Source organism: Thalia democratica, chromosome 8 (assembly GCF_965202585.1).
Source record: "Thalia democratica chromosome 8, ktThaDemo2.hap1.1, whole genome shotgun sequence".
Taxonomy (NCBI): Eukaryota; Metazoa; Chordata; class Thaliacea; order Salpida; family Salpidae; genus Thalia; species Thalia democratica.
This window is the reverse complement of record NC_139172.1, coordinates 29,145,809-29,173,229: the sequence shown is the minus strand read 5'-3', so window position 1 is coordinate 29,173,229 and position 27,421 is coordinate 29,145,809. Positions and strand designations below refer to the sequence as shown.

Here is a 27,421-nt window from a genome sequence, read left to right as displayed (position 1 = left end):
GGTTTTTTTCAATTTAAAACATATATAAATAGGCGTTTACTGTAAAAGTTAATTTATAATAAATTACGGTAATAAATTTTACTAGCTGGTAATAATAAAAGTTGAAAATTAGGAAAACAGAAACATGAATCTTAGTTAATGATGAGTATTTTAGATTGTAAAACATTATTTGGTTGATATATTTATGAAATATGAAAAAAATACATAGGTACTTGTTTGATACATTAAAGTTTACATGTTGATTTTTAAATATCTGATAATTTTTTTTTAGTAATCAGTTGAAACAGAAAATTATATTTCAAGACTTTTATTCAGTTTTTTTCTAAAAATAGATTGTTGTTTGTTTTTTAAAATAATTTCATACTAACTTTTATTTTTGTGGAAAGCCTAATTTTTTCAAACTGGTTTAAGTATTCAAGTTTTATGTAATTTCAAGATAAAATGTACAAATAATTTAAATGTAGAAATTACTCAGCTCAACAGATCTAATCTGTCTCCTTAATCTAAATTGACACCACTTTACAATTTAAATGCCAATGAAATAGTTTTGTACGTGCTACATTCTAAAAGGTTTCAGTAAGGTTTATTGAAGTTTTATTGATAAATAGACAAAAAAGTTTAAAAGTTGAAAAAATCTTGTAATTTTTTAAATGCTTGATTTTATATAGAAAGTATTATACTTGACTAACTGGGTTTCTAGCATAACTTATCATTTTCAGACCAAACAATGTACGAAATAGTAGGGGTCTGAAAAAAATTTTGATATAAAAAGACATTATAAACGTCATAGGTAAAGACAAAAGGTGATAAACTTTTGTGATCCATGCAAGCAGGATTTAAATTTTTATTTATTTTTTAGTTTTTTTCAAGAACAGTACTAGCAGAAGGCATAATGTGGATAATACGATAATATTAATAACCTAAATAAACAACTTTAATGTACAACTTATCTAACAAACTTTCCCCACATATAAAATTCAATACCCCTTCTGCCAATAGATGACTTAACTTTCCCTGGTTTGACTTAACTGGGAAAACAATGTTTCCATCGGCCCAAGGTTTAAGTTAACCTTTTTTGTAACAAATTTCAACCAATAAGAGCATTTCACTCTTTAAAACAATATTTTTAATAGATTTCCAATAAAAATCCTCATTCAAACAAAACAAGATTTTTAAAATGTGAGGAAATAAGTGCATCCATCGGGAAAAAGCACGATGAATTTATGGGGATGTTTGTTAAAATATATTTTAAAGACCAAACTAAGCCAGTAATATCAAATTAGTAAACAATTCTTCCGCCAATAGATGCTTCTACTCTCCCTGATATCACAACTAAGAAAATAAGTGCTTCCATCGGCCCACGGTTTAATTTCACCTCATTTGTAACAAATTTCAATTAATTACAGTTTTCCACTCTTATTACCGGTTTTTTTTTAAGAAATCCTCATTCAAACAAAACATGATTTATAAAATGTGGGAAAATAAATGCACCCATCGTGAAAAGGCACGATGAATTTATGGGGATGTTTGTTATGATACAAAGAGCAAACTTAATAATAACATACTAAAAATTCAAACAGAACACAAAAATTAACCTTCTGCCAATGTACGCACTTATTTTCCAAAAAATTTTCAGAATCTGGTAAAATAAGTGCATCCGTTGTCAGTTGCTAAAGATATTTTTTTATAGTCTATATATGTATATTAATTAATAAATTTAAACAGCACACGATTTCGACGGGACTTTCTACGTGGAGATGCGGAAGATGCACAGGTACTTGTTCGCCGTACTGGCGCACCTCTACTACGCCCACTCGCAGCTCCTCCTCCACATGCAGATGCACAAGCACCTCAACACCGTCTTCGCCCACTTCACCTTACTCAACAAGTTCGTATTTTTTATAACTTGTTCATTTTCAGTATTCTTTATATTAAATTTTTCACATTTTTTCAATAAGTTTGTTTCAAATTTTCTAAAAGTTGTTAACTTTCAGTATTCTTTATATTCAATTTTTCCTTCATTACAGTTTTAAAGCATTTATTTAAATATATGTATATATACATAGCCTTAAGTATTAGTTTTTGTTGTTAACTTTCCACTTTTACACTTTTTTTTAACAACTATGCCAATATTTTCTAAGATTAGCATTCATTGTAGAAAATATTTCAATTGTAACCAACAGTTATGATTTCACAGAAAGTACGAGCTGTGCGTGGACATGGAGTGCTTGGAAGACCTCGCCGTTGCCATGAACCTGCCCAGCAACCCGCCGACCGCCCCCGACTCCCTGGCAACCAGCACCCCTCCCACGTCATCCAGCGACCAGTGGAGCAAATCGTCCATAATGACGTCGTGGAGCTCGAGCTGATGTGACGTCATAATGCTGAAAAATTGATGATGAAAGTTGCGGTCCGGGGGAATTTAGTTTTGGGTCTTGAGTAAAAAGTTTTTTTTGGTCTTTTATTTTGCAAGAGCGTTTCCGTCGGCTCTTTGCTTTTATTTCAAGATTTTTTTTTAATTACAAGACTAAAGTTGTATGAAGAATTTTACTTATAAAATCTTTGTTGACAATTTTGTACGTTAATTTGAGCGGATAGTTTGTATTTTGAAAAGTTAAATTTACTGCAACACTTTAGGCTTCATACCTCAAGACTAGGAAATGGCAAAAACGTTTTTGATAAAAGTACAAAGTTTTTTTTTACCTACCAAAAATCCAAACCTGACTTTGACGGCGAAAATACTTTTTTTGACAGTTTTAATACAAATTTAGCACAATTATACTAACACTTATTTATATGTGAACTTTTTTTCACACTGTTTTAGACAATTTTAATGTTTAAAAAATACTACTTTTTACCGATTTCACAAATCCTATTTATATATTTTTTGATTGATTAAAACTAGAAAGATCATAATTTCTCACTATTTGGCTAATATTAACTTTTGATTTTTTCTAAAAAGTTTTATTTTTGACCGAAAAAACTTGTGCTTTTTCACCATTATTTCTTGTTACGGGCACAAAACTATCGTTATGACGTCTTTTTTCTACTTTTTTTTTTGTTTGTGACGTCTCGCAGCTGCTTTGGTCGAAATCCTGACGACGTCGTTCCTAGCAGTGACGTCGTATGAGGGGTTTCGCGTGCGACGTTTCAACTTTTCCGTTGTTGTAGTGACATTTTGCAACTTTTTTATTTGGTGACACTACGAACGTTTGTTATTTATTTTCTTCGATAGTGACGTTTTTTGTTGTTGGTATTGACACTTCAACTTCTCGATGGTGACACTACAACTTTTTGACGGTGACACTGCAACTATTGCTGTCACAACTTCACTGTCCACTGTCGTAAATTGCTTAATAAACATTTTGAAACTGCGTGTTAGTTTACTTTTAAATTTGATTAAGTTTGAGAAAAAAATGGTGTTGTCAAATATTTGCCGTCCCTATTAGTAAATGTTTTCAGCTATGCATTTTAAACAGTATTTTTTCAGAATAACTTTTCAAAGACTTTTATAAGTTTTTCACTTAACTCATTTAAACAATGAGTAGATTTTTTTTATGAAATTCTAGTTATGTTTTTTAGTGGTGTAAAATTAAAAAAGTTAGTGATGTAAATTTACAACTGAAGTAAGTTTACATTTCAGTCAATTTTCAGCAATAATTTTCCTTTAGTTGCGGTTAGAAATGAATTTCTACAATGTGACCTGATAGTTCATCCAGATTTGGATAGTTAAAAAATTAATATACTTTGCTAACGCGTAAAACTGGATGGAATACTTGAACAGCATTTATAAGATTTTTTTTTTTGTGAAATCAATTGTAAATTTACTTTTATAAATATATATAACAAATGAATAAAAATTTTTGAAATGATGTACTCTAGGTCAGTGGTTGTCAAGGTGCACACTAGTGTACACGAAACTTTTTTGGGGTGCACGAAACTCATTTAGGGGTGCACGAAATTTTGAGATTACACAAAAAATACTTAGAGTTAGCTTAAGTATGTAATTTAAATTTAATAAAGTATTTAAAGAATACTGAACTGGGGATTTTGTAGTAGTTGCAGAGCGTTGTTCAATTAATAAGTGTGTAAGCTATATAACTAAATTATCATTGTGAAAATAAGGTAAAACAAATTAAGTGGTCAAATAAAAAAAAATGAAATAAAAAATTTCAGCTTCAGTTGTCAAATGGTTTGCATGTAAATACAATTACAATTATGACTTTCAAGGATAAATGTATTAATAAAAGTGTTTACGTAGTACCACCACTAGCGGCGCTTATTAAAATTAGATCTTGGGGTGCACCAATTTTATGTTTTGCAGCTTGGTGTACACAGAATTTGATTAGCTTGACGACCACTGCTTTAAATAGTGCCTTATTTTGTAGTAGAACTATGTGATTTTTAAAAAAGGGTTACATGAAGATTCAAATTCTTAATAAAGTGTTTGAAGGGCCGTTACTAAAAAAGTTATATAAATTCGAAATAAAAGCCTTTGTAGATCTTATTGATACATACAAATACTAATTTTGTTTTGCAAAATATTATCTTTTTAAATTGAGTTTAAAAACTACTATATTCTAAAATTTATATCGTGCATACTTTAGAAAGCATTTAATATTTTGCAAAAGGCAGAAAAGTGTTGTTAAGTATCAATTAGATCTACATACACACTTTGTTTTTAATGTATATTACTTAGTGGCCCTTTTAATTTTTTTTAACAATTTGAAAAGTCGTGCACACCCCTAAAAAAGCATACTATCAAGGTATTAGATGCTAAACTACACTCTTGGTTGGTTTTTATCCGTCTACTACTTATTTTTAAGCTCTGGCTAACAGAAATTAGACAAATAGCTTCTGGCTTGTTGGTTTTAAACTCAATAAGCGTTTTGAAATAACATTGAATAAAATATATATTTAAATGATTAAGAATAAATAAGTCCATATGAAACCAAGAAAGAGCATATAAAATAATGAAAATAAACAATTGTTAACCAATGATTTTTTTGTTAGTCTATTTACAAAAAATACATGCTAATAAGTTGGAAGTCTAACTTTTTCATTTAAAACTTTGTAATGGCAACGAAGATAAAAATTAAAAGGGCTACAAATAAACAAACCTTTACGAGACAGGTCAGTTACTTTTGATAAAACTGCATAAAGCTTATTGTGCGTATTATTTAAAATAGAAAAAGTTTTGTTTTTACAATGGTACTTAATCATGCTCATTTCAATCAATTAGAACCCTCAGAAGATTTTGATTAGAATCCGGCTAGTTACTATTTTAAATTGTATTACAATTACCAGTAAATCACTAACCGTTAATATTTTTTTATAAACGTTGTTTTTGTTGTCTAAACAAAATTGCACCTGTTTTCACCTACTTTGAGAGTATCTTGTTTACCTAGAAACATATTTTTAACCCCATTTATCAGCGGGAGATAGCTTGTCGGTTCTGAAATGCCGCGTTTCTCTTTGATGAAACGCGTTTGATTAGTTAATGTCTTCAAATTTAGTATCTGTAAAAAATTATTTACCAAATACTGTTTCGCCCCATAGGGCTTTTCAATTATTATTAAGTTCTGAGAAATCAAAACAAAAATGTATGGAGACAATAAGATTTAACTTGCACTTACGAAACACGTTTGTAAAACTATTTTAAGGATAATAAACACTAGTGAAAATTTTGAAGCTATTTTGAGTAGGACTATAAGATTTTAATATTTGAAAGTTCAAAGTTTGTTCTGAAATAAACTGTATAAAAAGGTCTTAATTTCTAACTTTTTAGTTAAGCTTATTTCTATATAGTACGAATAGCTGCTATTTAGTAAATAACGGGCCAGATTTACTACAAAAAGTCTTTTCTGGACCAGATTTGTTAAAATCTAAAGAAGTTTTTTTGTTGGCCGCTGTTGTTAAAAAAAAAATCTTAAACTGTAAAAATACAGTCTGCAACATCCTGCCGTGCACTCACGATAAAACTAAAGTCGCACGTTCAGGGTTTACATTAAAAAAATCTCAACTTCGACTGATACACGCCGTAGATTTCCTGTATTATGTAAAGAGCACTTTATAAACAAGTTAAGAAAAAAATCTGTTTTACAAACCTGTGTGCTACTACTAAATTGCAATTACAAATCAACATTATTTTGTCTTTTCATCAATATTTAAAAAAAACTTAGTTGAAAACGAAATCACTATTTAGAAAAAAAGATTATAACTTTGCAAAGTTGGGTCTTTTAGTTTTTACTTTTTACTATGATTTTTTATAACTTAATAAGTAAAACAGATAAAACTATTACAGAAGCAATAAATCACTATACTCTCCTAAACTCAAAGCTGTATATGAAAATTACAAGAAAAATATTGGGTAAGTTTATTGCATATTAAGTCCTTACAGGCTATTTATTGTTTAATTATACTATAAAAACGCCACAAAAGTTTTACTTTAAGAGTTTATTACCATTAATGCTTGCTTATAAGTTTGATTTCTTTAAAACGTTCACTTATTTATTATTTCGTTGTTTACTGCTGCTTCTACTTAACACTGGATGAGGTCGTTGCCTCTCCTCGGGAACCTTGTACATTTCTGCCCTTGCCCTTGGTTGTTCTGCCCTGGGTTGTTCTGTCCTTGATTGTTCTGCCCTGGGTTACCCTGTCCTGGATCGTTCCTTCTTTCATTGGGAATTCTTGGGCTCCTTCTTAGAGGATTTAAAGTTGCAGGGTTCCTCCATGGAGAAATTGGTGTGGTAGGGACCCTCCTTGGAGGAATTGGTGTAGCGGGGATCCTTCTTGGAGGCATTAATCTCCATGAGGGTGTTCTTTATAAAATGTTTATAGAGATATATACAACCATTATCAGAAATATTGCGCTTTTGACGGGTTATCACAATATGTTGTTTTATAACTATCATTTTTAATTTCTTGAAGCCTGTTAGTTTTCATACTGTTTTGTATAATATTATTTATATAAGTTATTAACCTGGGACTCGGTGTGACCGAGGGGTCTGCGGAATTCCCTCTTGGCGGGCTTGGCGTTACTGGCGTGCTGTATTGGTATTAAATTAATAACCTTTCAAAAATTTAATTTAAGGCAAAACTTTTAATGATTTTTATTTTAACTTTAACTTTCTCAAGATTTTAACAGACTAGTTCTTGTTTTCATGAATCAGTATGCTTTTTAACTTTTCAAAGACAGTAGATCACCTAAACTAGTAAAGTAATTTTTAATTAAAAGTATAGATGTTGTTTGCGTTATTATGTTTAATATTATTTACACACTATAAAAATATGCTTTACTAATGCAAGGCTAAAAAAAAAACTCATTAAGATAAACTAAGACGAACGTATTTGGAGGACTCCTTCTTGGAGAGCTTGGTGTTCTTTATATATAACAAATTAATATTAATTTTAAATACTAAATTGTTAAGCAGCTTATTTTTTAAATTGGTGAGCAAAATGTATTGTATAATAATTGAGAATTTTCACTACTTTTTTATAAAGACAAAAAAAAAGTAACTATGTTTGATTGAACCTTCAAGTTTTCAACTGTTTAATAGATTTGTTTTTGTTTTCACTAAAAAAATATTTTAATCCCCAAATAGTTAAAGACATGTCATCTTAAAAAATAAAAAAATTTATTTTAATAAAATTGATGTTGTTAAAACTCTTAAATGTATAACTCCGCATAACAATCAGTTTTACGCTTGTAAAGGTAGTGAAAAAATTATTTCTTATACAACGACCGTAAAACAAAAAAATAATAAACTTCATATTCTTAAACGCAGCATCATTCATAATAACTATTTCATGTAAAATTTAAAAAACTTATTCTAACAAAACAACCACTAAACATCAACCAACGTTCCCGCGAAAGGGTTGTTGAAAGTATCATCGGGCGCAAAGTACAAGCAAACACCGCACACCACGAGCAGCAACAATACCACGGCGCACGCGATCCTGAAAGGGCTGAACTCCAATTCTTCTTCCTCTTCCTCGCTTTGGTTTCGGTGTCTCGATCTCGAGCGGCACGGCCGGGGGTCGCTCATTGCTGCGGTTCTGCTAAAATTATAAATTTGTAGTTGAAGCTTTTTAGTTAGATTGTCTTTATAAATGACTATCTGCTTTTTCGAATTGAAAAAGTTGCTCATCATGCTGTAAACTCAATGAATTTTTTGTGTTGATGTACTTAGTTATGTTCAGGTTGTAATTTTTAATTTAAATGTTTACTTTTATTCAGTTTTAGTTTCAAATAAGTCAGCAACACGGTAGAACTTTTTACGGTTTAGTTGGTGTTTAAGTTAAAACGAAAATAAAATTCACAACAAAACTGACTCAAAGGTGCAATAGAGACGGCAGTAAAGAAATAATGAGTTGTTCTTTGTTACTGTTGACTTTGATCAAATTTTTCTTAGCTTTTTCCAAATATTAACAACTAAAATTATCAATGGTTTGTAGTTTTTTTGTAATTAATAAAAAAGCTTTTGTCTGTTGCCATAGAAACTACTTGAAAACTAATTAAGACGTACTTTTTGCTTTAAAGGTTGCAATCAAAGTTGTCGACTTAAAAAGGAGAATGATTGTATTGTAATCATTAATAAACATTGTATTGTAAAAAAACTTTAAAAATTTGTCATTGAACTAATTAAGACGATGAATCAATTTTTTATACTCTTAAGTTCTTTATAAATCCCTGCACAAAACTTTTAAATGTATGTACTAGCATTCTAAATGTAAAATTTCCTAAAATAGTTTGAAAAAATAAACAAATCAATAAAACAAAGTGCAGTTAATTGCAAAAATCATGTTTAATTTAAAACGCTTACTTTTTTCGTCTCTTCATTGTACTTTCACTAAATAAAGGGATTGAAAACTTTGAAAAACCTACTCCAAACTGAGTATCACTTTTCAGCTGGAGGTGCTCAACGCAGCAAGCGGTTGGCTGAGTCGCAATTTTGAATCAAAAAGACATCTGCTCTCACGTCAAAAAGACAAAGTTCGTCTTCACTTGCTGCCCGCTCACTCTCTGAAGCGCGTTCTGACGGAAGCTCGTCCTTTTTAAAATGCATATATTACGACGGTGGAAGAAGCGACGGAAGACGAGGAAAACACGCGGTGAGAATTGTGACCCGAAAACGTTCAACGTGTTGGTTTGTGGCGATCACTCCGAACGATCTTTCAGGGACGCGATAAACGGGAGCTTGATCAAAAGACCTTCGCCTCCCACTTCCGAGCGCGCAAGCTTGTAAATTTGGTAAGAAAATACAAGCTCCCACCAAAACTTGGACGCTGGTAGGCGAGACGCAAAGCCTATTGCGCGATCGCGTGCAAAAAGCTCGTCGTCCGTTAAGACGGGCTGCGCGAAAAGCTTTTGTTTGCAGCTTGACGGGAAAAGGTGGGAAGAAGTGGGTCGAATGAACGAGTTTGACATGCGCGGTGTTCGGCTGCGAAGGAAACTGGTCGTGTCCGCAGGATTGTTGCCGGCGGTCTCCCGGGCGATGAGAACACCGTGGAGTGCTGCGGTATCGGCGATGCGTGGAAGCGGATGCCTGGCACGAACCACCGACATTCTTGCCGCAGTTTGTTGGCGGTCAGGAGCAAACTGTGTGCGCTCGACTATGAAATGATTAACAGAACTTATCAAAATGTTTTTTTACTGAGTATACTTTACAATTTTAAAAGCTAAGTATATTTTCCAAAATGTTGTCATTGATTATAAAGAAGTATTGTGGGCTTTTTTAAATGAGGTGAAAACAATATTTTTTGTTCATTAAAAGTGATTTTTTTCATAGTAACTTCAAATAAAACACATAAGAAAAGGAAGCAAGTGACTATTACTATGTCGTAGTATTTGTAAATTATAATGCAATTTAAATGATTGTTTCTTCAAATTAATATTTTCATTTTAGAGTTGCCTTTCCTCGTAATATTATCAGAGGTTTCTATTCAAATAAAAGGTATAAAAATCAAGTTCTTATAACTCATAAAACGATACAAACATTATGATAACTAACTTAATCGAAAATAGTTTAAAATTTAATTAAGAATTCATAACAAAAAATGCAATAGTAATTTACAAAAAAAAATTCTTACCACTAACAATTTAAAGGTATAGTATAGTGAGCTTTTATTTTTTTCTTTTAAATTAGAATAACCAATTTCTTTAAATTTAAACATCTTTTGTTAGCAAAATTATTTGGTTTTTGATAACCTGTTTTGTAAATTTCTAAATGAATCTTAAAAATGTTATAATTTTAAACTATAAATAAACATAAAAGACTTTTAGCAAAGTAAAATTTAAAGAAAATGTTGAAATGAGACTAAACTAATGTCGTAGTCGAGTAGCTAAAATTTGTAAGTGTTTTGTACCATTATTTATTTATCGTAACCATAATAACTATTGTAATTATGGTTATAAGTGTCGGAAGATTTTAATTAAGCATGTTATTGCTTTAACAAAGTTTAAAAAAAGTTTGAAAATAGTAATAGTTGGCTTAAATGCAATGTAAACTCAAGTATTATAACTACTAAATAAATACTCGGTTATCAGATTGGCACTGTAGCTAGTGCCTGTAATCTAGCTAACAGATTGTCAGGAAGCTTGATATAAAGCACAGTATAAATACTGAATTCTATGGAAACTTGAGTAAAATCTAATTGAGACAAAACTCACTTCTTTTACTTTTTACGGCAAAAGCTGTTGACTAAAAATTGAGAAATCATGATTATATATTTATTATGGTTAGGTGTTAGATATGCACGAAGGGACACTTTTGCCCGAAGATACTTTTGTCTTAAGTGTCACTTTTGCACAAAGATACTTTTTCACGGGTTGATTTTCTTTTTCTATCACTGTTACCCCTAACTCCATCGTTTTTTTTTTTATGTATTATTTTCTATTTTTTTAGTTAATTAATTAATTTATTATTTCTACTCTCATGCAAAAATAATTATTCGTGCAAAAGTGTCCCTTCGTGGAAAATTGTCTTCGTGTACAAGTTTTTCTACTTGCATACTTAACCCTTTGTGCAAAAGTTTTTTCTTGTATATTTAACCCGTTCCCATTTATTTAATATATGTATTACTAATACACACTTGAATTTTTTTTTTTTTCAATTTTCTGTGGTGTTTTTTATAAGTGAGTAAATCATTAAAAGAGTACTTTTATAGCACAATATGCTTATAGAACTTTTATAAGAAGCAGAGGCAGTTGCTTGATTATATAATATGGACTATTTTGTTATTCTATTTAAAATATCATCATAAATTACGAAGTCGATAAGGAAAACTTCACTAAAACTGTATGATGGTAATAAACTTTTGATCAACGAAATTTGTATTTAAATTTGTTTTTAAATTTTTGTTAACCACTAAAAATATATATTAATCAAACACTAGTTAATTTGTATTTGTTAAAATAATTGATTACTTTTAACTAGCAACAAAAAAAAACTTTACATTTTTGGATGGTTATTTGCCTAAATAATATTATTAAAACTAAACATTTTAAAAAATATTAGTCTTAATAAAACTAAACTTAATCGAAACATAGATCACAACAAAACTTTAATTAGATGAAAACAAACAAAAATTTTTGTTTTTAAGATTTTTGTTTTTTCAGTAAAAAAATTAGAGTTACTTATTTAAAAACTCTAAAATCGTAAACAAGTTTATATGCTTGCACAAAATCTTCAATAAATATAACACTCCTGTATAAAACTGCTTTAATTTGTTAGTAATGCTAAATAATACTCGTTTTAAGTGTATTTATTTAATTTACCTTATTTATTGATTTTAAAAACTAGACGTTTGACGATATAAGTATAAGAAAATATAAATTATTACGTTTATAAGTTAAAGAAAGCTTAAACTATTGTATGTAATAAGTTTAATATTAAGTTAAAATTAAATATTAAACGGAAAAGGAAGAAAATATAAAACATTTAATTGTTTTATTTTTTTGATTTATTTTAATAAGAATGAAAGTCCTGAACAAAACATTAAAAGGTTCCGTGGTGTGGTGTGCAACTTTGATAACTGAAAGGTTCTTCGTTTACCAGGTCCTAGGACCAAATATTTTGAGCAATTTTTTGTCTTTCAATAAACTATATACATTAAGTTTATTAGCTGCATAGATTTTTAACAATTTCAGAAGTTAAAAGCCTACTTTAAGTTATAACAATGCATACATAAATTGCAAAACACTTGATTATGCAGATTAATTTGTTATACTGAAATTAAACGAAAAGTCAACAAAGTCGTTTTGAGTTTTTGGGAATTCCCTAACGAAGCTAGTGTTCAAATGCTTAGTGATTTAATGAGTAAGCATGTTTCACTGTGGAAGGTGCTAGAAAATTCTGAAAGAGAGGAAAAGTAATTCAACTGGTTGAGATATCATTACACTTATCTTAAATTTCAAATTATGTAATTAATTATATCATTATCTAAATAAGCAATTGTAACATATCAATAACTCTAACAAAATGGTTTAAATCTAATGACAAAATTTATCTTAAATTTTTTTTTATTATAACCTATCAAGTTTTAACAATTAGTTTCAATTTTTAAACATGCTTATCTTTCAAAAGTTTTAAAAATACTTTTCTTAAACTTTTAAATCATTTGACGTAAATTTTTTCCTTTTTTTCTATATTTTAAAAGTTAATAGCATCATATTTTAATTTATTAAGATTATAAAGAGTGGCAACTTAACCTGGTATCCTGGAAAACCTTGATTTTTAAACTTGATACGCAAAAAGCTAGGAATCTGATATTTTTTGAAAAAAAAACTGGAATTTTAAACCATTTTTACATATAATACAATGAAATTTAGATTAGATAATAAATATATATTATATACAATAATTATGTGGTATTTACCTAGCATGATGTTGCACCAATATTGACATGAAGTTATTTAGTTAGCCTTACATTTATATTTGATGTCTTTTTTAACCATAATTTTGTCCAAAAGTCATAGTATCATTGTTAATTTAAGTTAAAATTTAAGAAGAAAGAAATAATTTAAAAAGTTTTGTGCTACAGAATTATTTCAATATTCTTAGAAATTTTAAAGCAGTATTTTTAATTATATTAAATTTTAAACAACTTATACTTTCAAAACCCTGGAAGAAATTTATAATAAACTAGTGGCCACCCTGATTATACTTTTCAAGAATAATAATGAGTTTTAAGACTTTGAAGAAGATTTGAATGCTGACAATTATGTTATATTAGTTCTGTTTATAAATATTAACTATCTTATAGTATTTGTGGTTGAATAGTAATTTTTCACCTTTTGGTTAATATTAGTCTTTTGTTTCAACTTTCTTATAAACTCAGGCTAGTTTATGCTCACTCTGCTTGCCAATTTAACTTTCAAAGGATAGTAACATTAAACTAGGGTTGCTGCACACTCAAGAAATTTCATAAATTCTGAAACCCCAGGATAATTTGGACTTTTTAAAAGCTCAGACTGACTCAGGACAGTTTTTTTATAAAACTCAAATTAGCTTCAAGATATTTCTAAATTTTAGGACTGATATTTTCTAGATTTTGAATGAGATATAGTTGATCTAAATTGAATTGTAATAGAATACTAGCTTCACTGACGTCCACTTAAATGAATACAGGGTTGCCACTTTACATGGAAACCTGGAATTTGACAATTTAGGCAAAAAAAACCTAGAATTTGAGAAATTTTGAAAAAAACCTGGAATTTTTAACATTTCTAAAAGTAAAATTTTGATTTGACACAAAAAATCTGTTGCATAGATAAAAAAAATTTGTCATCATCAAAAGTATTTTTATATAAAAATTATTTAAAGTTGCTTTACAGTATATTTTTAATGTTTTTATACTATTTAACACAGTTTTCTTACCTTAAACTTAACTTTAAAGTGAAAATAGACCTAAAAATTTGTACTTTTAAAAACCTGGAAGAATTTTGGAAAACCTGGAGAAAATTTAAAAAAAAAAAACAGTGGCAATCCTGTGAATATCAAATAATATAGAATCAGTCAACCAGAAAGCAAGTTTACATTTTCAAGATATAATTTTATAAACCAGCCACAGAGATATTCTAGTCACAACCTTCCAGATGTAGCTCCAGAATTCAACCTATTTGTTATTGTTTATTGTTAAGTTGTTTTATAAATAATGTTTATAACTTATACAGTTGTTTTTTTATTAAAATTCCAAGTATTTAAATATAATATTAATTTTTACTTTATTAAATATCTTTCTCTAAGAGTTAAAAATTTTTTAAGGGGCTACTTGACAATTTAAATTCTGTTGTTTCAAAATATTTGAAAAATATTTAAGAAACTATATCTCAAAAATTAATAAATATATTTATAAAATATAAAATGCATGTGTAGGTATTATTAACATCTACAAGCAGTTTTTTATTTTTTGCAAAGTTTTAAACATTCTTTGAGATTTTTAAAAGTTACTAAAAATAACTACAGTTTTAAGCTTATTTTTAAAATATCTCAAAAAATTCATGAAATTTTGCAAAAAAAAAAAAAAAATGGCCTGTAGATATTGTTAAGAGCTACATCTGTGTTTTTTTTTAATAAACATTACTTTTTGAGTTGTGACCTTTAGTTTTTTTTTCAGTTTGAATTGTTGTGCACCCGTTTTAAGGTTTAAATAACATTTAAGGCATTTCTAAAGCAAAGTTTTTTTATATTTCTACTTTGTACATTGTTCTTTAATACAGTATGTTTGTTCATTGTCATGCCTTGTTATATAAGTAGTTCTAAATGTCATTAAGTATCAGTATGAGTTAGGTTAATCTTATTATTTGTTTACTATGTTTAACAATGCGGGTTTGTAAATACAAGACAATTATATTTTCTTAAGTAGCCCAAATTCTATGTAGTTTATACAATACTTTCTCATTTTACATTACCAATTTTGTTCAAGAACTTTATTTTTATTGGTTTTTAAATGCTTTTTTAATATTTTTTAGCCTTATGGCCAGCTCTTCACTACTCTTAGAAATAGCATTGTAGTTGTTGTTTTAAACCTTAAATTAACATTTATCATGACTTGAATTTATTTTATTATGTATTTTAATTATTATTTTGCTATTTTTTAGGTAACCAAGCTTGTTTAGTAATTTTTTGAGTTTTAGTTAATTTTGATTTTTTTTAAACTTCTTTATAAACTCAGGCTAGTTAATCATACTTTGTACATTTTAATCTTAGCTATAAGACACTTTTTACCACTTAACAAAATTCGAAGTAGTTTTTGATATATAATCAATCAAAACTGGTGAGTTCAATAAGTTTTTTAAAGAAAGCACAAACTAAAAAAGTTGTCACTAGAAGTTTATCTTCTTGTAAATTTTTCAACTGATCGCCAATTTTTTACAGTGAATCCATTACCAATACTTAAACTTTAAGATTAAGAACATTTTGTATTGAAAAATTATAGTGTTCAAACTACATTGTTTTTGTTTATCTATCTAAATTTCTTTTCAATAGTTTTTTAAATTCAACACTTAAGTTTTTTAAAACTATTTTAAGTATGTTTCCTAAAATTTTAAGAACAATTGCTTAAAAATTATGAAAAAAATAAATTTACGAATTTCTAAAAAAAATTAAAATGAAAAAAATACACTTTGTATGTTTATTATTAAAACTTTTATAAAAAAATTCTTTAACTTAAAAGTTTATTTCAGTTTTAATACTCTATAAAAGCTGACTTTTAGTTTATACTTGAAGCTTTCATATAAGACAAAATGTTGATTTTAAAATTTATTTTTTTAAATAAAGGAGTAAATAATTTTTTAAATTTAGTCTTATAAAATTTTTTATATTGAAGGTTAGCTATCAGTTGTTTTACTGTTTTAAAGGTATAAGAAATTAAATCTAAAGAGTTCAGTAGGTTCATAATTGAAGACACAAACTAAAAAGGTATAAATAGACTACTTCATGTTAAATATATCTTAGATGGAAACGAGTCAAATATGCACAATAACATATTTGCACAAAGAGTCAAATATACAAAAAAGGACACTTTTGCACAAAGGAATATTTTTGCACAAAGACACTTTTTCCCAAAGAAACTTTTGCACAATGGATCATTTTTGCACAAAAGTAAAAAATAAATAATAAAAAAAATGTAAAAACATAAAGTAAAAAGTATATAAAAAGATAAATAAAAAAGAAAAAAATGTTACCTACCGAGGGTAAGAGTTAAGGGGTAACAGTAATAAAAAAAAAATTAATCACAATAAAAAAGCAAGAAATTAAATAAGTTAATAAAATATAATTTATAAAAAAAATACCAACCTAGAGTTAGGAGTAATAGTGATAGTAAAATAAAATACCTAAAATTTAAAGTTGATAAAATAATTTTTTTTTTTAATTCCTTGCAAAAGTGATCATTTGTGCAAAATTGAAGCCGTACAAAAGTTGTTCTGTGCAAAAGTGACCTTTGTTGAAAAGTTTCTTTGTGCATATTAGACACCGACCCATCTTAGATAGTATTTATTTTGAGCATTTTCTCTAATATTTCTAATCTAATCTTTAACAAAAATGAAAAACTTCTACAAAGCAAGTTTTTCAACTTCTTTTTATCAATAAATAAACAAACAGGGTTGTCAAAAAACATGGAATCTTGGAATTTGGGCTTAAAAAAACAAAGAAAACCTTGAGTTTATACTAAAAATGGACCAAAAGTCTTTTTTTTAACCTGGAAGAAATTCAGAAAACCTGAAAAAATTTACCTAAAACCTTAGGCATCCATGAAACAAGAAAAATTAATTTTATTATTAATTTTGGACATAATTTTTTTAGTCCAAGTTATAGTATTAAAAAGAACGTTTCTTAACAGTTTAAAGTAAATTACTTTATAAATGAAGAAAGAAAGAAGTTTTAGAAAATTCAGAGAAAACCAGCCATAAATATTTTCTATTCTATATTTTTTTTTAGAATTTTTTACTAGTTTAGTTATATCTGAATAGTTTGTTGTATTATTTTATGAAAAGTATCTTCAAGTATAAATGTAAAGCTTTCAAATAAGAGCCTATTTTTATCTTTAAAAAAAATTTTTGGACTCCCTTATGGCCTGGATAGTATAAAATACACCTTATTGCTAAAAAAGTTATATCATTCACAGTTATATATTTTTAGCCATACTAATGATATTAATTTGAATTAAAACTGAAAACTTACTGTGAAAATGATAGTATTAAGAATAAAAATAAAATTGAATAAGTCTTAATATGCACTGTTAGGGTTGCCACACTCTCAGGGTAGTTTAAAATTTATATTTTTAAAACTCATGTTTAAAAATGTTTTCAGAGTTTTTTTATTACATCCAATTTAGTTAGGGGGTAAATATCCTTGGTTACAAATTATTTAAATTAATCTTTATTATTTGTTTTTTTTTTAATTTATAGATTATAATTTAACTGTATTAATTTTTGTTAAGGGCATAGGGGGAGGAGGTAAACACCCTTTTTTGGTTTTGATTTTATTTTATATAATTTTTACTAAGCTACAACATGCTTTTTACAGATTTAAAAAATTCAAAATATTTTTTGAGATATAGCCGGACATAGTCAGAGGCAACTATAGGTTCCTTATTGGAGGCACAAACTAAAACGGCAAAAATAGACTGTTTCACTAAAAATCTATCTTCTCCTACGTTTTTAGAGATAACTACCTCAAATTTTTAGGAAATGTTCCTTAATATATTTAGAAAATTCTGTCAGAAGGAATTGTTAAAAAATTAAAAAATAAAAACTATAAAAAAAAAAAAAAATAGTTTTTTTTTAGTTTTTTTGATAAAAATTTTTATTTTTTAATTTTTTCAAATTCTTAACATTTCCTGACAATTTGAGGTAAATATATCAAAAAACGTAGGAGAAGATAGATTTTTAGTAATTTCTAGTTATTTGCCGTTTTAGTTTGCGCCTCCCATAAGGATCCTATTGTTGCCTCCGACTTTGACCAGCTATATCTCAAAAAATATTTTGAATTTTTAAAATCTGTAAAAAGCATCTTGTAGCTTAGTAAAAATTATATAAAAAACAACATAGGGTGTACACCCCCCTATGCCCTTAAATAAACCTTTTTTTTCACAACTTTCTATATCTAATAAGCTTAAGGTTCAAAATAATCTTTTTTTTAGAAAACTAATTATTATTAAATTAGTAGATTATTTTAAAAATCTGACTTTATAATTTCAGTTACTTATATAGTTAAGTACAGTTATATTGTTTTGTACATCCTTGATTCGTGTATAAAGTTATTTGTTATTACTTATAGATACTTGTTTTCAGTAAAAAAAATAGATGAGTGTATACTAGTGCTGTCTAATCTTGGAAAACAGTATTTCTCCTAAGTTTAGTGAACATCTAATGCAGAAGCATGCAACCTTCTTTTAATTTAATCCAGAAGAAAAATAAACATGAGATATAAGTAGTTTGCGCCAGTGGCAAATTTTTTTTTTTAAAGATTTGATAAAAACTCAGGATGACTCAGAGCAGTTTTTGTCTTAAAAAGTGGCAATCCTGTAATAGTCAAAACCTTTTACTTTTACAGCAACAACAATTCTTGGTTTTTGAATTCTTTTATTAGAAATTTCTGTAGAAATGAATTATTTTAAACTCTGTAGAAAGAAGTTGTTATGTATATCTTATCAAATTGACATGCTAAATTTTAGTTTTGCATTTATACTTACATACATTAAACTATTTAAAATTACTTGAAATTTTTTAAAGCTATCCTAAGTTATAACAAAGTGAACTATTATCAGGTTGGCCCTTAAAAATGGAATCCTGGAAAAGCCTAGAACTTGACAATTCAGGCTAAAAAAAACCTGGAATTTGTGAAATGTCAGTATTGAATTTCTACTTTAATAATTTATTGCATATCTCTTTCACTTTTTAAATGAAATAACTATGATCTGAAATACAATGTAAATTTTCATTAACATTTTAAATTATACTTTTTGTTTTACCATTGGATAGCCACTTATTCAGATATTTTGAAACTTGGGAAAATCTCAGGATGGTTTAGAATAGTTGAGTTTTTTATAAAGTTTATGTATAGTTTTAAGGTTTTTTTAAATCTCAGGCCAGTTTCTGTTTATATTTTGAAAAAGATTTAGTATTTAATTTTTTTGTTATTTTATAACCAATTTTTTTGAAGCACCTGACTTTTTTTTCCTTAAAAAAAAAAACATTGAGGATTTAAAAAATCTTAGGATAGGTCAAGGTAACTAAGATTGTTTTTTTGACTCAAAGAGTGGCAGTAGTTTGAACCAATATTGTTTTATCATGTAAAAATCTTATATTAATAACATCTGTTTAGTTTTTACTTTTTTGTTCTTGTATAAAAGTGTTTAAGTAATTAGGTTTTAAGTGATTAAATTTTTCTCTGTTAACTAATGTTTAAAGAATTATGCAAAACTTAAATATCTACATTTTCAAGGGCATAAGGGAGTAGATCACTTTTTTCACAATTTAGTCTTACTTCAATGAGTTTTAATAAAGCTACAAGTTGCTTTTTACAGATTTTTAAAACTCAAAATAATTTTTGAGATATAGCCGGTCAAAGTCAGAGACTACAATAAGTTCCTTATGGGAGGCACAAACTAAAACAGCAAATAACTAAAAATCTATCTTCTCCTACGTTTTTTGAGATAACTACCTCAAACTTTCAAAATATGTTTCTTGCAATATTTAAAAAATTCTATCAGATCATAGTTTTAAAAAAATAAAAATCTTATGACAAAAAACAAAAATAAAAGTTTTTTATTTAATAAGATTTTAGTTTTTTAAAATTCCTCCTGACAGAACGTTTTAAATATAGCAAGGAACGTTTCCTGAAAGTTTGAAGAATTTATCTCAAAAAATTTAGAAGATAGATTTTTAGTAAAATAGTCTTTTTTGCCGTTTTAGTTTGCGCACACCATAAGGAACCTGTTGTTGCCTCTGACTACAACCTGCTATATCTCAAAAATTATTTTGAAGCAGTAGATAAAGAATATTTTGTAGCTTTGAATCAGTAAAAAGCATCTTGTTGATTAGTTAAAACTCTATAAAATAAGATCAAATTGTGAAAAAAGTGATTTATCTATCCCTTATATACCCTTTAATTACAAACATTCTTTTTCCGGGTAGGAGTTCACTATGAACAAAAGGAAGTTTTTGCATAAAGGGTCAGATTTGCACAAAGACACTTTTTTTTCTTCGAACATTCTAAACACATTGTTGAGCAAAAAAAAAAATCTGATTTATTTATTCTTAAGAGTTTACTTATTTTATTAAAACTTGATAATGTATTTTCTAAATTATTTTTATCACAAGCAAAATGAGCTATGTCTATTTTTTCAGTGTTAAAAGTTATAAATAGCAACTTACACTAAGTTGAAAATTTTGATGATAATATCAATTGCAAAAAAGTCCCTATCCCCCTATGACATTAAGCTGGTTCTCTTAACTTTATTTGCTTTCAAAACCAACTTTTTGATTTTTTCAATGTTCTCTAAACACTGATGTCTTGGCAGAGAAAATAATAATTTATTATTCTCAACTGTTTACTAACTTTGTTCTAAATTTCCAATCTTGAGTTTTTTGTCACAGATTTTAATATAAGTCATAGCAGAATGAGCAACGTTCAGTGTTATTTATACGACTTGTCCAACGGCATGGCAAGGTCCATGTCCAACATGCTTCTCGGTTAGTTTTTGATATTTTTTGATTGTTTTATAAATATTTCAGATGGGCCTTCTGCCATTGGCACACTTATTTTTCCATATTTTCAAAATCTAAGATGGCTAAGTTCATTTATTGGCATAAGGTGTTATATACTTTATGCCAATAAGTTCATAAGTAGTTAGTGTCTAACTTGTAAAAAAAATATCAATAAAAGATGAGTTCTACAGCTTAAGTTTTAAATGTGTAAGATGTTAAAAATTGTATAATGTTTTAAAATGTCAGTTAATTATAGTTTTTCTCTCAGTTTTAAAACTAAAAGCATAAAAATAATAATTATAGTTTGTTTTTATATTATTCTTTTCAAAGTTTCTTAAATTTTCTTTTAAAAGAACTAAAATATTAAAATGGTTTATATTTTTTAACAGGGCGCCAAATTGATGGAGTTTGGTAAGTGTTTAAATTATCTCTGAAACAAAAGTTGAATGTTTTCTGACTCATTATATGTATCAAAACAGTTTTTCAAGTGGTTAAATTAATAACATAGTTTAAACTTCATTATCTATTCTATATATTTTTATCAGTTTATTTTTCAAGTTTTCAACAGCTTTACTTATCAAATTTCAGAGTACAGTTTGAAATACCATAATTTTTTTTTTATACATTTTGAAATTAATTAAAATTGTTCTATATACATAATTTTGTTCCATATAATATGCTAAAATAAACTATAATAATAACTTTTTTATTTTAAGAAATTTACTTATAATATTTTTTTTTACTAAAACAAAAACACAACTAAGTCAGTGTTTCTATTAGAAATGAATATTTCTTTATTTTTATAAACTAAATTTGCTTTTTTCAAATAAAAATGTTGTACAAGCGAATAATTAAATTGATTTTTTATTTTATTTTTTCCATCAATCAAAGGCACACAGCAATAGTGGTATACGGAAAGGAATATTTCTTTGGAGGAAACGGAATAGCCTGGTGTCAGCCTGTAAGTTGATTATTTTCACATTATTTTGTGCTGTGTTTTGAAAAGCTTTTTTTTTTAATTTCTAATTTTTCCCTGGTTTGATTTTGGATGCCAACTATTTATATCTAACTATTGTTAAAATGCAACAGTCTTGTAATGAAACATTATCCTTCTGTTATAACCAAGAACTGTACAAATGAGTAATTAGCATATGATGTTTTTATTTTATATAAGGAAAAACGGTAAAAACAATGAGGGAAAGTTAAGTTAGGCTGCAAAAAGAATAATTGAAAAGACAACAATAATGTTGTTCAAAATCACCTAGTTCCCTTTTGTATAAATATCATGTTTTTTATATTATTAGTTGTTTCATTTACAAATCTAAAGTTTTGTATGATAGTAACAATTCTAATACCCATGATTTTTTTGCTATTACAACCTTGACCAATAAGAAAATTATGAATAAAAAGTTAACGAAAAAGTCGCATTTAAAATAGTATTGATTTTGCTTTTAAAAGACTCTATTCTGGGCACTTAAATACTTTTAAATTTAGTTGAATTTGAAGCGTTTTATTTAAAAAAATTGTAAATCTTCATTTGTAATTAACTTATACATAAATTTTTAACGCACCAGGTTTTTCTAAATAGTCAATAAACTTGATAAAAACTATTCATACAAACTTGTGAAAAAACTTTCACATTAGTTTCCATATCTTTTTTAACTCATAACTTGTGTTAATGAGACTACGCTTTTATTAATTTAGTATAAATATAATAAGTTTGTCTATTTATTAATTAAAAAATATAAAAAATAAATGCTAAACGATAGTGAACCTTATGAATTTTTTTTTTCTGCTTCAATGATAAGTAGGTACAACTAAAAATATTTTATCCAATAATTGTGTTTTATTTTTGTTGTCTTCTGTAAATAATTTATAAAGTTGAGAATTATTAGGATACACTTTTTTTAAACTTTACTTAAACACACATAATAGATGCGTTGGCATTTAGTTTTTAAACTACTTACCAAATTTGATGATATGTGATTATACCATTGAAACAAAAGTTTTACTATTTACCCTGAAATCTGATTTTCTTTTTTCACGTTTAATAAAGTTGTTTCTCAAAAGTACATTATGTTTGATTTAAGTTTATCAAAAAATTTATGTCTTTCTTTTAGTTGATTTTTTTGCACCTCACATTTGTATGTTGCAGTTAATTTTTTTTACAATGAATAATAAATTACTCAGTACAAAAACATAGTTACTGCACGGATAGTACGATTTTATATCACATCAGCTTATAATTTTACAGTACAAAAGTGTTTAGACAAACTACCAGTCTTCTTCGTAACTTCTTTTTAAATCCACGCGGGCTTTTAATTTTCACGCCACAAGTTTCATTATGATACAACAAAGTTTATTGAATTGTTTCCGGAAGTTTAAACGTGTTTGGTAGTATGATAAGATAATTTGTCTGAATAATTTATTATTTATACACTTTTTTCCCTCTGAACTACCATCAGTTTCATTATGATACAACAAAGTTTATTACATATATTAATGAATGTTTTTTGACGTATGTTGAATTAAAGTCAATTAAATGTTAAACAGCATGCAGAGGAAAAGTATTGCTTTTAAACTATAAAATAAAAATTATACACTCTCTGCTTGTATGCCTTAAAATAGAATCAAGCACATAGCAATTGAATTATTTTTTTATTAAAATGTTTAATTTAATAAACCACTATTTTTCTCATATTTTTGAATTTTGAGAAAAATTTACCGATGAGTGTTTTATTTCAAACAACGAAACGGTACCTTTTACTTAAATGAAAAGCTAAAATTGTATAAAGTTGAAAATGAATATTTTATTTTTTATCCAAAAAGACAGCTAAGTTTTAGAGTTAAGTTTTAATTTGGTACACTGATAATAGGGGTAGGGAGTACTTGGGTGGTATTTGGAAGAAATATTTTGATTGCTAATAAATTATGTAGTGTTTTTTTTTTTTCAAATTTTCCTATTTATTATTATATTTATTAATTATTTATTTGAATAAGTATTAGTAAGACCACTTATTTATGAATTATGAAATTTCATTTATCGTTATAAATGAGTAAATAATTAGCATTCAGTTTTATTTTTTATTTCTAATCTAAGACTTACCGAAGAAAAATTAATACTGAGTAACAAAATTTTTGTCAAGAATCTAAAAACTGGGTATATAAAACAAAAACTGACATCAGTTTAGGTTCTACTTTTTTTGTTCTTTTTTAAGAAATTGAATTTAAAAACTCCATAGATTCAATATGACTTACATTACTAATAATTTTAAACTCAAAATTTTTTCATGCAAGTGCTAATACAAATTAAGCTAATAAATTATTAATGTATCTGCGTTTATACTTGCTATTTTCAAACGAAAAAAAAAAGGAATTTTGCGTTTATTTTTATTACAAAGCACAACTGTCAAATGTATTGATTTTTTAATTATCAGCCACATCGACATATTAGTCAATTTCTCGCTTTTATCTTCTAGTTGCATCAAACAAATTCGTGCTGTGTTTTCAATCAGGTTTCAACCTGTTAGATTTTTGTATCAATAGTTTTATATCTTTTAAAAATTCTAAAAAGTGCTTAATTAAGCTTAGTTTCCATGTTAAAGCTGTCAAATTCGTGAACATAAAGTCAATTTAGCTGTTAATTTGATGCAGCAAATAAAAGTAAATAATTTTAACATTTACTGTCTAGAAATATCACATGGTATAAGTTTTTGGACTTGTATAGTGAATATTCATAAAATTTATGAAACGTCTTTTATGTTTAGCTAAAATTTACAGTGATGGAACAATTAAAAACTTTCATTAAAACTTTTACGTTTAGTTATATGAAATTTAAGTATTTTGTAAACTTTTAAAACTACCAGTTTACCTACATATAACAGCTAATTAAACAATAGCAAAGGTTAACTTTAATAAAGCCACAATAGTACTGGTTGTTGTGTTTTTTACAATTCATTAAAGGAATTTTTGATTAAAAAAGTTTACGCTTTTTTCAGGGCACAACTCACTTGGGACCTCCAAAGGAGGTGATTCCCCTCGGAACGACCGAAATCGACCAGGAAACTTTTGAAACTTACATCAAAGAACTCGGCGAGGATGTATTCGCAGGTATGTTGTTGATATGATTTTTTTTTGTACATTATAGTTGCTGAAACCTTGTGTTCATTTTTTGGCTTGAAACAAATCATGCTATAAAGTTTCTGTATTGTTTTTTAAGACTTTCTCACTCAGGTCGTTAAAACTTTTTCGAGTCGTTTGAAAAGATTTATTTTAACCAGGCCTGTTAACAGTTTTTTTTATTTGCAAAAATCAAGATAGTTTAGATTTTCTTTCAGACTACTTAAAGTTGCTATACCTGTGCAAAAGTATTTTTGTGCTTTGGCAAAAAAGCTTTATGACCTTACTTTTTTTTTGACCAGTCTGTATCAATTACGTTTTTACCTAGTAACCTACATATTACACAGGCTCAACATACAAATTGTTCGAGCACAATTGCAACAACTTCTCCAGTGAGGCCGCCCAATTTCTCACCGGCAACGACATTCCTTCGCACATAACCCAACTACCCTCTGAAGTCCTTGCAACGTTAGTTTAATTATTCATTATTATAAATTTATTTAATAGTTAATGTAAGAATATTTCAAATAAAACTTTAACCGTAAACTTCATATTAAAAATAAAAAAAAGGTCCTAGGCCAATAGGCGCAAATTTTCAAGGCTCGGTAAAATGAGTTCGTATGTTGGCAGATGACAAAGTGAACATAACTTCGCTCTGAACTCCCTGCTACCTTAAGTTGAATATTGTTGATATTAAAATATTATTTGTCCCTTACCCTCTGTTGTGTGCTTGCCATGTCAGTTAAGTAATTTTAATCTGTTAATTTTGTTGTTCCTCCAATCTAAATTATATGTCAACATAAGAACTCATCTTCATACCCTAATCTTTGTTGACCTAAGAGCTTAAAAAGAAACCTTAGTGTCAGTGTTTTTTGTTTGTTCTAGTTTCCTTTTTTCAATATTTGCTACTTTAATTTATTTATTCGATATGTTTAAAGCCTCTTCTGTTATGAAGCTGTGTTTGAGCAATGCAAAATTGTTAAGTTGGTCAAATTAACATGCAGTAGTTTACAACAGTTTACTAGAGTTGTGTTTAATTTAGTAACACACAACCTGTCCAATTGTTATTTTTCACCATTATCTAAGTTATTTATTTTAAACAACTTGGTAGTCCATAACTTTGAGCTATAATATTTCCTATTAACTTGCTGTAAAAACTTAAAATGCTTTTTAGTTAGCACAACTTAGCAAAATATGTCATGTTTACTTTTTATTAGTGAATTAGAATTTAAGTTTTTTTTAATAAAATATTTTACAATCCGTTCAGATCATCAAGCGAGCGATGGAAAAACTTGAAATACTTTTTAGCTGACACAACTTAGTAAAATATATAAAATAATGTTAACAAATAAAAGTGTCAGTTTTTTAATAAACGATTTTACAGTCCGTTCGGCCAGTTGATCAAGCAAGCGATGGAGAACGTCAAGATAGATCCGACAAGCTCCCAGCAAGCCGGAAGCTTCATGTCTAATTAGTTTGTTTGTCGTGGCAACTCGTTGACTGCTTATAGTTTAATGGTGAAATTTACACAAGCTTTTGCCAATTTTTATTTCCACTTTTCAAGACCTTTTGCTAGAAAATTAAGAAGTAATCTCCCGGGCTTGACTTTTTTAAGTTCTATGAACCGACTTTAGTACAAAGTTTTACTTTTCAATTTTTTTTTGGAATGTATGAATTACTTGATAGTTTATAAACTTTTTGTTTGTTTTTAACAATTTTTTTTTGTTTATTTTAAATAAGAAAGCGCCAATACTGAAATTATTTTCTGCATTATTTTCTTTGTCACATTAATAGTAAAGTAAAAATTTATTTATAAAAATTTTAATTATTAATCCAAAAAATGCATTAAAGTGACAATCTACTTTAGACATGAATAATTTAAAATTCTCAAAAAAAATAAAATAAATTTGTTTAAGCGGATGTTAAGAATTTATTTTTTGTAAGAATGTACTAAATTTTAAAAAATTTAAAAGCATACAAATAATAATTATTTAATTTACTTCACATTGAATTGAAACACTATTAATAAAATAAAGCAACATTTGTAAGTTTGAGAAATTATTTACAGCCCAATAATAAATTGAAATGCTTTTTTGATTAAAACCATATCATTTTATTATTGGGCTTTTAAGAGTTTCTCAAGTCAATAGAGGTTTTACACAAGTAAAAATTAGAGCAGTTAAGTAGTTTCCAAAATTGAAATTAGTGAGTGCATTGTTTGTGATACATTATTAAATTGAAGTTTTGTTTCTATTACAAAAAGTATTAAAAACTATTTTCGGAATTTAAAATGATAATTTTAAAACAAGTAATCATCGGTGTTTTAAATTTTAGTACATAGTAATTTAGGTTTAACGTAAAAATATGCTTCAAAAATATAATGATATTGTAATTAAGAATATTTTCTAATATGTACTGTTTTTTTTTAATGGATGTTCACTACAAGTTTTGGGTTTATCCTACAAACCAAAGACAAATTAAGTTAAGTATAAGAAAGTTTTTTGAAGTGATTATCCTGAATAGAGCACTTAATTTCAAATATTAATAATGACTTCATGATTTGACTAAATTTATTTTGTTTATCAA

The 27,421-nt window shown here is 27.2% G+C and overlaps 2 protein-coding genes across 4 annotated transcripts in view; both read left to right on the top strand.

Annotated features, from left to right (window-relative positions):
• Positions 1–3,378, top strand: part of LOC145842131 (MOB kinase activator 2-like) — a 48,463-nt gene extending 45,085 nt beyond the window's left edge. For all 3 annotated transcript variants that reach the window (XM_082949519.1, XM_082949518.1, XM_082949517.1), the window contains 2 exons: positions 1,726–1,888; positions 2,198–3,378. In XM_082949519.1, coding sequence (XP_082805645.1) covers positions 1,726–1,888; positions 2,198–2,369 — 335 coding nt within the window. In that variant the 3' untranslated portion in view covers positions 2,370–3,378. The remainder of the gene's footprint in view (positions 1–1,725; positions 1,889–2,197) is intronic.
• A 17,231-nt stretch (positions 3,379–20,609) lies between these two features.
• LOC145842563 (desumoylating isopeptidase 1-like) lies at positions 20,610–26,742 on the top strand. The gene is made up of 6 exons (XM_082950023.1): positions 20,610–20,701; positions 21,106–21,127; positions 21,608–21,677; positions 24,715–24,826; positions 25,183–25,303; positions 26,220–26,742. The coding sequence occupies exons 1-6, from the start codon at positions 20,629–20,631 to the stop codon at positions 26,308–26,310; spliced, it is 489 nt and encodes a 162-aa protein (XP_082806149.1). The 5' UTR covers positions 20,610–20,628; the 3' UTR covers positions 26,311–26,742.
• Positions 26,743–27,421: the final 679 nt, after the last annotated feature.

Bases quoted from the DNA above. Each gene is read 5' to 3' on its own strand.
- LOC145842563 (XM_082950023.1), top strand. From the start codon at position 20,629: ATGAGCAACGTTCAGTGTTATTTATACGACTTGTCCAACGGCATGGCA. The intron at 24,827-25,182 runs GTATGTTGTTGA...CATATTACACAG, and splicing joins CGGCGAGGATGTATTCGCAG to GCTCAACATACAAATTGTTC. The intron at 25,304-26,219 runs GTTAGTTTAATT...ACGATTTTACAG, and splicing joins CCCTCTGAAGTCCTTGCAAC to TCCGTTCGGCCAGTTGATCA.